Source organism: Rhincodon typus, chromosome 1 (genome assembly GCF_021869965.1).
Source record: "Rhincodon typus isolate 14 chromosome 1, sRhiTyp1.1, whole genome shotgun sequence".
NCBI lineage: Eukaryota > Metazoa > Chordata > Chondrichthyes > Orectolobiformes > Rhincodontidae > Rhincodon > Rhincodon typus.
Window position 1 is genome coordinate 66,966,177 of NC_063332.1, and position 12,404 is coordinate 66,978,580.

Consider the following 12,404-nt stretch of genomic DNA (forward strand, 5'->3'; position numbering starts at 1 on the left):
AAATGTGGGGCTAGGGTGATATGGTAGGGATTGGGTCTGGGTGGGATGCTCTTCAGAGGGTCAGTGTGGACTCGATGGACCAAATGGCCTGGTTCCACACTGTAGGGATTCTATGGGTACATGCAGATGGCATCATGGTTGGCACAGACATGGTGGGCTGAAGGGCCTATTCTTGCGTTGTACTGCTCGATGTTCAACATTTTATGTTCTACACTAATCCCATTTACTTGCAATTGGTCCATTTGCCTACTATGCCCTGACATTTTAAATGCTCATCCAGATGCTTCTTAAATGTTGTGAGAATACCTGCCTCCATCACCCTCTCTGGTTGCACATTCTGTATTTCCACCATCCTCTGACTGAAACATTATTCTCTCAGGTCTCCTCCAAACTATTTATTCCTCACATTAAAACTCTGCCGTATATTTTCAGACATGTCTGCAATGAGGAAAAGACTCTCACAATCTACCCTCTCATAATTTTGTATACCTCAATCAGATTGCCCCCTCAGCCTCCTCTGCTCCAATGAAAACAAACTCAGCCTATCCAGTCTCTCCTCATAACTGAGACTTTTCATCCTAGGCAACATCCTGGTGAATCTCCTCTGCAGCTTCTCCAGTGCAATCATGTGCTTCCAATACAAAATAAGTAATTTCTGGGAAAACTCAGCAGGTCTGGCAGCATCTGTTGAGAGAAATCAGAGTCAACATTTCAGGTCTGGTGACCTTTCTCTCTTCATGGATGCTGCCAGACCTGCTGAGTTTTCCCAGTAATGTTTGTCACTGTCTCTGCAGGGAATCTTGTATATGACACTGGTCCTGTCCATAGTGGGTAGTGGATCTTTGGTCCGTGTGAGCAGTTGGCGTAGGGTTGATGTAGGTTTGTGTGCTACTCTGATGCCCAGTGGTCATAGGAATCTTGTGGTCAGTTCAGATGTAGCCCTGGTGTAAGGTAGCGTGATGAGTGTGTCGGGGCGTGTAGTATCTTTCTGTTGTTGTGAGTGTGATAGGCATCTTCTGACCCAGTTTTTCGGGTATCCATTGTCTCTGAATACCTGGAAGAAGCAATCTTCTTCTTTTTGGCTTAGTTCTGTGCTGTGTGTTGCTGCCTGTTTAAATAATGTTCTCAAGCAACTTTGTTTGTGTGTGTTAGGGTGGTTGCTGTTGGAATTCAGTACTTGGTCAGTGTGTGTGGCTTTCCTGTGTACCTTTGTTAGGGAATCCCCATTGGTCCTGCGTTGCACCATGACATCCAGGAATGGGAGCTTTTGTTCTTCTCCTCCTGTCTGGTGAATCTGATCCCAGTGAGGCTGTTGTTTATTAGTTCGTGTGTCTCCTCCAGTTTGGTCCGTTTAATAATGAGGAAGGTGTCGTCCACGTAGCGTATCCATAGTTTTGGTTGGATTAGCGGAAGGGCCATACTTTCAAGTCTCTGCATCACCTCTTCAGCTATTAGTCCAGAGATAGGTGATGCCATGGGTGTCCCATTGATCTGTTCATATACTTGGCCATTAAAGGTGAAGTGGGTGGTGAGGCATGTTGTCTGTGGAGATGGTGTCACTAGGGTCTTGGTGTTGTTTTAGTTGTGTTGCCAGTGTTTCTCTTGCTAGTGGTATGTCTATCGATGTGAATAGGGCAGTAATGTCGAATGATACCATGGTCTAGTCGTCATCTATTCTTATATCCTTGATGGAATTGAGGAACTCTTGGGCTGAGTGGATTGAATGGGGTGACTTGCTGACAAGGTGCTTTAGTCTCCTTTGTAGCTCCTTGGCCATTCTATGTGATGGCGTGCCTGGCAGGGAGACTATGGGTCTGAGGGGTACTTCCAGTTTGTGTACCTTCGGGAGGCCATAGAATTGGGGGTGTTAGTTCCTTCAGGTTTCATTCTTAGGAAGTCTGTTTTGTTGGTTTGTCCGGTCTGTTTGAGTCTCTTTGATGTATTGAGGATCTTGTTGCCCAGTCGCGGTGTCGGGTCTGTCTGCACTTGCCGGTATGTGTTCTCGTTGGCTAGTAGTGCATATGCCTTGAAGAGGTAGTCCCGTTTATTTAGTATTACCATCATGCACCCTTTGTCTGCTGGTAGTATTGTGATGTTTTTTGTCCTTTTTCACTCCTTCTAGGGCCTTCCTTTCAGATGTATTGAGAGTGTTGATTTCGCTTTTTCATGCCAGTGTCAGGATCACTGTCTGTCTTATGGCTTATTGTGTTTCTTCATTGATGCTGTTGATCTTCAGTGTGGCTTCCAGTGTGGTTAGGAATTCTGTTTTGTGGGAGTCTGTGTGGTTGCAGTTGAGTCCGTGAATTAGAACAGTTTTCTCTGTGTCTGTCAGTTTCCATTCTGAGAGGTTTCTTATCCAGGTGTCTGCTCTGTTGTTGTTGTTTTGGTGGGTTACTTTGACTAGTTTTTCCTGAAGGGTCTGTCTTTTCCTGGCTCTTGTGGTCTGTGGACTGATGTTGATGGCTCATTCTAGGACCGTTGTCCAGTCTTGGTTGGTAGTTTCCAGGAATAAAGCTTTATGGCACGTAATTTCTCTGTCATATCTGTGGATCCTGTTGTGTGCGTCGCTGATCATTACCTTTACCATCCTGCGGCTGTTGTGTTCTGCTGTTTTACGAGCTTGTGGGTTGTTGATGGGGTATTTGTATCTCACACTGCATGGTAATACCTGGTTCCTGAAGCATCCATGTAGGAAGTAGAATTGTTAGCGGGTAGCACTCTGTCGTTTGGTGTAGTTTTCCCATTTTCGTGCCAATTTGAGCATGCTTCACCCGTAGGTCTCTAAGGTTTTAGTGTAGATTTATAGCTCGGGTTGCGGATGTTGTGGTTGGTTGGCTCGCCGATCTGGTTCGTTGTTTCGCAGACATTTCATTACCCAGCTGGGTAACATCATCAGTGCAGCCTCCGATGAAGCGCTGTTGTGTTTCCCTCCTGTTGTTTAAACTCTGGTGTCCGTTGAACTGGTTTACCTCACTTCCGGTTTTCCTTTGCAATGGAGTGTCTTTTTGTAGCCAGTTGATGTTCGTGTACCCTTGTGGTTAATTTCCTTCCTGTTTGTCCAAGATTACAGGATTCCACTGGAAAGATTTAAGCCACACTGGCTCATCTATAAACCATTCCATGCACTAACCTACATTATTTGTGGTGGGCCCAGGCCACCAGATGGCTCCCAAAATCACAGGTAGACGAGGTCTTGCAGTGACGGCCATACATCTTGACATCCTGTAATGCAGGAACTTCTAATGTAGAGGTTCCCACTCATGACAATGGTTATGTTTGTTATTGGCTGAAGCTCCACTCCTAAAATAACACCTGGACACATCAGTGCAAGCATTCCATATACCCAGCTGTTGTCCTAAATTTTTGCAACCTTTTGCCAAAGCTGTAGCAGGTGTTTGCTAAAATGCTTAGGGATTTTTGAAATCATGCATTTGGATTTTGGAGCCCCCTCGCCTCTTTTATATATTAGCTATTAGTGATCTGAACCAGTTGCAGTCACTTTTTAAATCAATAAATCGTCTTAACAGATGCCTAGTGACTGTTGGGCTCCAATGAGAAAACACTTATTCTGCTCAGGAATTTACCCTCCCCCGACATAGTGATTTTCAACATACTTTTTCAAACATTACACTGTCAATCTACTGGCCACTGGCAATAAATTTGCAACAAGTCACATTCCCAAAAATATTGCCTTCCTACTAATATGACTGCTTACATGACTCAAGGTTAGAGCTGAGAAGTCAAACTGAGTTGTCAAACATTTCACAATTGGCAAAACATTGCTTTTGTGAAAGTTTTGTTTCTTGCAATAAATTATCAAAGCAGAAAGAAAGCATGAAGCTTACTTCATTATAACTGTTGACCTTCACTTTTTAAAATGAGTAAGCACTATAGAAATTCACAGTTTTCTCTACGGGTTTTTGCAATGTAATTGATGCAATCCCTTGACAAGAAACTACAATAAATCATCAAGCCTTAGCATCCGATTCTAAGTTTCCACTTCAGATGGATTTTATCTGTTTTAATTGCCAGCGGGCAGGATTTCTCAGATGGCATTGCTGCCACCCCACTACTCGAGGAGTTTGTGAGGAAGTGTTCTTGGCACTGTGTGTTCTTGACAGATATGAATCTACAGTCACATTAGTGAAAACTAAAAACCTACATGAACAATGTACAGGAGAAGCTCAAGTAGGACGTCTCCAGAACTTTCAAAACGTAGGTTCCAGTTCCATGTGATCTAACATCAGCTATCACGAAAGATGCAGTCTAGCTATTAGCAGGTAGCTGCAAATGCCATACACCACAGGGAATGCATTCTAGCCAATCACAGCAGACCCACTGCCATTTAACGTTCCATTGCCTAGAGACAGTACTTCTGTCCCACTCTCAAAACAGAAGTTCTGCCTGACAGAGTTGCTATCTAACCTGGATTGACCAACAGCTCTGAGATTCCAGTAACACCAGCACTGGCCAGGACAAGAGTGCAAAGCTTTGTGGTGTAGAGGGTGGAGTAGGGTGGGGGGCCCTTGAGCCAAGATTACATACCATTTTAAACACTGCACAAAACATGTTACACCCTATTGAAATCTAATGCCTTCAAATATTTCTTTTTTACATAGCGCTCGTCTGATAGTACCACTGTCAATCCTCTCTGGCCTGTGCCAGCAGCTGTGTAAATTTCGTTAGTATAGTGAAATGACCTTTAACATTGTTTCGGATTTATCTGACCCGATCCAATTCACATCTATTGAACTAATTTGGATCAATTTGATTTGATTGTAATTGTCAAGCACTGGTCAGTTCAAACAAATCCAACAGCAAGGTTTTGATCACAGGTGTTACAGACATACCTGACATTTTTCAGGAATTTCAGAATTGCCTCCTCTCCTCTGATGTAAGCTGTTATGCTGCAAATCCATTACTCACAGTTAAAAGAGTACATTTTAGCTTCCAAATAGGTTTGGGAAACATTGAGGGGGAGAAACATTCCACAGATAGGGGTATAATTTTACAGTGGACCATGAGAGTCCCTTGGTCTCTATTATCATCAGTTGTAATGATTTGAAATCATGGTCCAAATGACACGGGCTAAATCATAAATCACAATTTGAATTCTCCAGAAGTCTTTCATGCTGAACCAGGCTATCTGCAAACTTGTTGCCATATTTTATCCTAAGCTGAGCTTTCAACTACATATCTGCACCGTTAGTAAAAGCATTGATTTCCACCTGTACAATATTATCATTGTCCTCGAAGCTATGACTTCGCAAATAAATATCTAAACACTGCTTAAATGTGGCAAGAGTTTATGACTGAATGACCCTTAAGACAGTGAGTTGCAGATTCCCATCACCCTCTGGGTGAAACATTTCTCCTCAACTCTCCTGATACATTAGATCTATATCCCATGACCTGTGTGGCACTATCACCATGCTAAATGGAACAGACTTTGAACAGATCTAGCTACTCACGACTGGGTATCCATGAAGCACTGTGGGCCATCAATAGCAGCAGAATTGTGCTCCAGCACAATTGTACTCCATCTACAACCTCATGACCCAGCATATTCTCCATTCAAACATTACCATCAAGCCAGGGGATCAACCCTGCTTCAATGGAGAGTGTTGAAGAACATGCTAGAAGCAGCACCAGGCATACATAAAAATGATGTGACAACCTTTGAGCATCTTCTCTCTCTATATATATATATCTAGACTTTTTGTAATATTTTATTGTCCTTCATCTGATGTCTATACCTGCATCATTCTTCTCTATTGTGAAGACCATGGCAAGGTATTCATTGAGGGCTGCACCCGTGTCTTTTGGGTTCTCACATGGATGACCTCTTTGGCTCCAAATGGGACTATTCTTCTCTAATTATTCTCTTGCTCATTATACATTTCTTTTGTGTTTTCCTTTATTACACCCAACAAGGATTTCTTATGTCCTCTCTTTGTTTTCCTAATTTCCTTTTCAAGCTCTCTCTACACTTTTTATACCCCTCTTGAGACTTTGCCCCATTGAGCCCTTGGCATCTACAAAGAGCCTCTCTTTTTTCATCATAACCTTCATGTCCCTTGATATCCAGCATTCTCTGGCCTTGGTCCCACATTTTCTCTTTAGAGGAACATATTTTCCCTGCACACTCACTATTTCCTCCTTGAATGCGTCCCACTACCCTTACATAGTTTCATATACAATTTAATTTAGCTGCTCCCAGTCTATATGGACCAAATCAATTCTTATCTTGGTAAAATTAGCCTTATCCTTTTCCATAATTATCCTACATCTGACTGAATTATGGTCACTACCTCCAAAAATCCCTGCTACTCATACACCCTTCACTTATCCAGTCTCATTTCCAAATACTGAGTCCAGAACTTTCCATTCCTTGTTCATCTTTTCTATTATGTACCTGATCCAATTTAAGGATTTTGCTCCCTCTCCTACCTTGCACACTAAAACAATCCTGGTTAATATCTGTGAAGTTAAAATCCTTTTTAACTACTGAGTGCTATTACTTGCTTATTATTCTTACACTTCTCTGAAATTTAACTACACATTTGATCCTCTATCTCTCTCTTAATATGTTTGGGGGCCCATAATGCATTCCCAACTGCATATTTACCCACTTTGAACCCACTCTAGCTCATCTAATAATCCTTTAACCAGGATTGTTGAGCTGCCAACCCTGCCCATCCCTGAGCCAACGCTTGGTTATAGTTACGATATGATATTCCCACTTGTCTAACTGTGCCCTCTGCTCATTTGCTTTATACATCAGCCTCATTGTATTAAATTTAGTCTTGCTAAACTCATTTTTTTTTATCTTGCCTATGTTTTCTCTGCCTTACAGAGTCACTTACTTGTGTGTTAACTGCTAATTTCCTCTCAGCTTCTCCCTGCTCTGAACTTCTTGTCAGGGTCCCATCCCCCACTGCCAATCTGGTTTAAAATCACCCATCAGAATTAACAAACCTCCCTGTAAGGACGCTAGCTCCTTTCCTGTTCAGATGTAACCCGTCTAACTTGTATAGGTCCCATCTCCCTCATAAATGATCCTAATGCCTCAGGAATCTAAAGCCCCCCATTCTGCACCATCTGTCTCGTTATATATCCATCTGCTGTATTCTTGTGTTCATATACTCACTACTGTTTGTCAAGGTGAGTAATCCAGAAATTACCACCTTTGAAGTCTTGCTTTTCAATTTCCTAACTAACTCCCTAATAGAATCAGAGATTTACAACATGGTAAAAAGCACCTTCAGCCCATCATGCGTGTGCCAGTCAATAAACACACATGTAGTCTCATCCATTTTTCAACAGTCAGTCCTTAACCTTGTATGCTATAGTGTTTCAAGTGTTCATCTAAATGCTTCTTAAACGTCTTGAGCATTCCTGCTTCTACTACTCTTTTAGGCAGTAAGTTCCAGATAGGCACCATCCACCGGGTGAAAAAAATTGTTCTTCAAATCACCTCTAAACTTCCTGCTCCATACATCACAGCTGTTCCCCTGGTTAGTGACCCCTCACAAAAGGTTTCTCCCAATCTATGCCCCTCACTTATCCAGTCTCACTTCCAAATACGGAGTCCAGAATTTCCCAATTCCTTCCTGGTCTCTTTTTTATGCATTGGATCCAATTTAAGGATTTTTACACCTCAGTGAGAATTCCCCTCAGCACTCTCTGCTCTAGGGAAAAGAACCTCAGCTTATTTGGTCTCTCTTCATAGCTAAATTGCTCCAACCCAGGTAATGTCCTGGTTAATCTCTTCAGCATCCTCTCTAGTGAAATCACATTCTTCCTACAGTGTGATGATCAGAAATGCACACAGTTCTGAGGCCGAACTAACAATATATACATCTCCATCATAACCTCCTTACTTGGGATCTCACTTTTCTTTCAAACCATGTAATTGGTTAAGACCTCTTGCAGTTCCTCCTCCCTCTTCAGAACGCTGTGCAGCCATGCCATTCCACCACCAACGCTCAGGATCAGTAAAGTGTACTATCTACAAAATGCAGTGCAGAAATTCACCAGAGATCCTTAAACAGCACCTTCCAAACCCACAACCACTTTCATCTAGAAGGACAAGGGGAGCAGAAATATGGAAACACCACCACCTTCAAGTTCCCCTCCAAGCCACTCCACCATCCTGACTTGGAAATATATTGGCATTCCTTCACTGTCGCTGGGTCACTCAGATCCTGGGCGGACCAAATGACGGAGGTATTCACCGACATCTTCATCCTCTCCTTCCTACAAGCCGAAGTCCCCATATGCTTCAAGAAGACCACCATCAACCCTGTACCCAAGAAAACACATGCAGTTTGCCTTAATGACTACCGCCCCACAGCTCTGTCCTCAATAATCATGAAGTGCTTCGAGAGGCTGGTCATGGCCCACATCAACTCCAGTCTCCCAACCCGCCTCGATCCCCTACAGTTTCCCTACTGATATAACAGGTCCACAGCGGATTCCATATCCCTAGCCCTGCACTCATCCCTGGAACAGCTGGATGATAAAGACACTTAAGTAAGACTCCTGCTTGTTGACTACAGCTCCACCTTCAAAACCATTATCACCTCCAGACTGATCTCAAAACTCTGTGACCTTGGTCTCCAGCCTTCTGACCCACTGGCCAGTGTAGATAGGTAACAGCCCTTCCTCCACAATAACACTCAACACTGGAGCCCCCCAAGGATGCATCCTCAGCGCCTACTGTACTCCCTGTACACCTATAACTGTGTTGCTAAATTCAGAATGAATGCCATCTACAAGTTTGCTGATGACACCACCAGTGTGGGATGGATATCAAACAACATGTCAAAATACAGAAGGGACATAAAGGGCTTGGTGACGTGGAGCAATGAAAACAACCTGTCTCTCAACATCGGCAAAACTAAAGAACTGATCATCGACTTCAGAAAAGAAGGAGGAGAAGAAGCCCTCATCTACATCATGGAACTGAGGGTTGAGAAATTTTCTGAAAACATTTTCTGAAATGTTCTGAATAGAAGACAAAATGAATACAAATTGTTAATGTTGGTAAAGGATAAAAAGAAAAGCCACGTACATTGGAAACCTAAAAGTTAAAAAGTAAATCCCAGAAATACATATCAGGTGAGCTAATATCTAAAAGTTAAATGTGGGTTACTGTTCAAAGGGTGGTCTTCTTCAGAACAAATTTGATGTAAGAGTCCCACGAGAAACATTAAAAGTATCTTTCTCATGCAGGTTATGGCTGCAGCTGTACATTTCCAGAACTTTCTATATTTAATTGTGAACAGTTGTTTTCTCTGGAGGATTTTACAACTGTAAAAGTAAACTACATGTTCATCCATTACCATTGCCAGTAACCTTTAAAGGTTCACTTACGTCAGTGTTACAGGATCGATAACGCTTTCTCTCTCCAAGGCAGTACTTCCCACCACCAGAAGGCCTATTTTACAAGTTGAAAGAAATAATGATTAAAGAAATAGCATTCCATTTTGTCACATGAATCTCGAGAGATTAACAAATTTTAACTGAAACTGTGCTCAGTATATCACAGCCAGGATAAAAATGTCTGAACAATCACTTAAAATACATTGAAAAGTTAGGCAGCATTTCAACACCCTTGTTAGCAGTAGCAGCACATTGCTCATGGCTAGAATGGTATATAAATTAAGAGTTGCTTGGGAAAGAACTGTTTTTATTTGTCAAAATAAATATAAGGATGCTTTACTAAAACTAAAATTTGGATAACATTTCATCTTGACTAGCTAAAGGGTATTCTTTTAAGTCTAGAAAAAAATAATTTAAAAAAGGCATTATCAAACTAAGGTCATAACTTCTGACACTTTCATCCTAGTGAAAAATACCTCATTGATGTTCTGCTGAATACAGGAAACTTACTAAGGGAGACTTACCTGGTTCACTTGAGAGATGGCCCACCTTTTAAACAGGGCCAGCAGACGAGCGTAAAACAGATGCCCTGGGCCAGTTACCTCGAGGGAAGCTGGAGGACTAGTACTGCTTCTCTTAATTCCACAGACGTAAATAAGTACTTAACTTCGATACACTTCTTTAGCTGTCGCAGATACAAGTCAGTGTGCTTAGAACACTGTCTGCCCAGTTAAATCTTAAAATGGCATTAGTGTCCTATATTCCTATCATTATATGATGATTTAAATACTGCAAATAGCGATCTATTTGCTTCAAGCAGCTGCAGATTTTGAGGACTTTAGCAAAATGTTGGTGACCACAGCAATGGCAAGATGATTTTGGAAATCTCTCCTGATAATTATAAGGGCTAGAAGAATTCAAAATCTCTCCCAGGTTCTATTTCACATTGTGTAACTTTCAACTTTGGCGGAGATATAAAAATGCAGTGTTGTATCAGTCACCCATTATACGCCCTCTCAATTTTACACACTTGTCAGAGTTTGAAATTAGCTTCCCTACCCCTTCACCACCAAAATCTCTGCACGTCACTTTCTCATGTTCACTTTTTCTAACTCTATTGCCTCCTGATTTTCGTGTTTTAAGGCTCGCATTTCTTTGTTGCAATCTTTGGACTGCATAACTGCTTTGAGAATTTCCCATAGGACGGCATCCAAACGTTACTGAATTTGGAAAGGTCACATAATCCACTATTTCAGCATCTTGGTGACAAAATTAGCCCATAAAAGGCAAAACGAGTTGAGTCCATCAGTGAATGACCAATAGAGAAAAAAGCAAGATAACTTAAACAGAAAAATTTTTAACTATTTTTAAGCTTAGACTGCACAGCTGGATGCACTAAGTTAGAGTTGTTGTAAATATTGTACTATAAATATTAGAATGGAAATGGAAGTCATTTTGTCCATGCCAGCTCTCTGCACAAGTAACTCAGCTGGTGTCCCTTCCCTGTAAGCCTACAATTTTTCTGTCTTCTGATGTTTATTCGGTTATTTTGAAACCCTTGGTTGAATCTCCCACAGCCACACTCACAGGCAGTACATTCTAGATTTTAAACACTCACTGCATCTAAGAGGTCTACCTCATGTCACCTTTGGTTTTCTTGGCAATCACCTTAAAGTGGTATTCTCTGCTTCTTTATCCTTCCACCAATCAGAAATGTTTCTTTCCATCTGATCTGCCCTGACCGCTTATGGTTTTGAACATCTCCATCAAATCTCCTCGACCCCTTTTCTTCTGCTAGAAGTCCACACCTATCTGGCACACACCTACTTCGAATTGTTCATAAAATGTAATGATTGAGTTTGAGTAGTGTTTTTCTGGTAACTTCAGTAGAAATGGCACAATCAAAATCGACACCATTTTTCCAGAGTTTCTGTGATTCTTCTACCATGCCTACATTAGCCATATAGTGGAACCCTCCAGTAATTTCTCAATCCCCTTTCCTTCCCCTCTTATTTCTCTCAAGATCTTTGATTATGTACCAAAAGGTTTGGTCACTTTGTTCTCCTTAGCCAGAGAATAAAATCTATTGTACCCCAGCTGCTAACATACAAAATAACTGTTCTTTATTTTTGAAGTAGGACAATGCTCAACTTATACACGGGTGGAGCACAAATCCATCTCTACAAGTCCACAGTTCGTCTAGGAAAATTTAATCATGGGATGAACAATCTGATAAAGTCTCTGGGTTTCATGGAAGGAAATGGTGAAGAGCTGCTCCTCTAATCAGAGACTGTGTCTCCCTTGGGCTTGCTCCCCCATGACCTGCAGGAAAGAAGCTACATGTGTTTGGAGGAACAGTGAACAGTTAGCCAAATAAGGAGTGGAAGTGAGGGAGTCACCGGGAGTGGAGGATTTTACTGAAATCAAGGAGCCAACTTTAGCCAGTTCTGTCTGCTAGGTTGAGAGTGGAGGTTGGCACTGCGAAATGGTATGGGGAGTAGGAGGTTGCCTTTAGGGGTTTGGGGTGGACAGAGAAGGACGCTGCAAAGAGCATTGGGTGAGAAGGAGACTGCGCGATCAGTGTGGGAGAGTAGGAGGCTGCAAAAGAAAGTGAGGGGAGGCTGCAAACAGTTATAAACCTGACACCAAAAGTATACTATACTCAGCTAACTGAGATCCAAGAAAACCTTAAATCACTGGGGTAACAGAATACTTGCTAATGACTGTTGCGTACATTCAGGAACTTGGAAAAAATGTGATCGCATTAACGTTGTAATGAACACTGTGTCAATGGTTCAATAAAGATCCGAGATGCAGTAAAACTGGTTAGTAACTGCCTAGTTAAAATATTCCAAGTTTATGAATATACAACAGAAATGCACTAGTTGTGACCTCACCTATCTGGAAGGTATGTTTAGAATGTTCTTTCTTTTATTATGTAGATGTGTGTATCAGTTATTTTTAAAAATGCTTTTCTTGCTACCTTATGCCTATTATCTTGTACCAATTTAAATACT

The 12,404-nt window shown here is 41.7% G+C and overlaps 1 protein-coding gene across 1 annotated transcript in view; it reads right to left on the reverse strand.

Moving 5' to 3' along the window:
* The window catches only part of adamts6 (ADAM metallopeptidase with thrombospondin type 1 motif, 6), a 304,519-nt gene that overhangs the window by 96,803 nt on the left and 195,312 nt on the right, over positions 1-12,404 (reverse strand). The window contains exon 13 of the mRNA XM_048598741.1: positions 9,379-9,442. Coding sequence (XP_048454698.1) covers positions 9,379-9,442 — 64 coding nt within the window. The remainder of the gene's footprint in view (positions 1-9,378; positions 9,443-12,404) is intronic.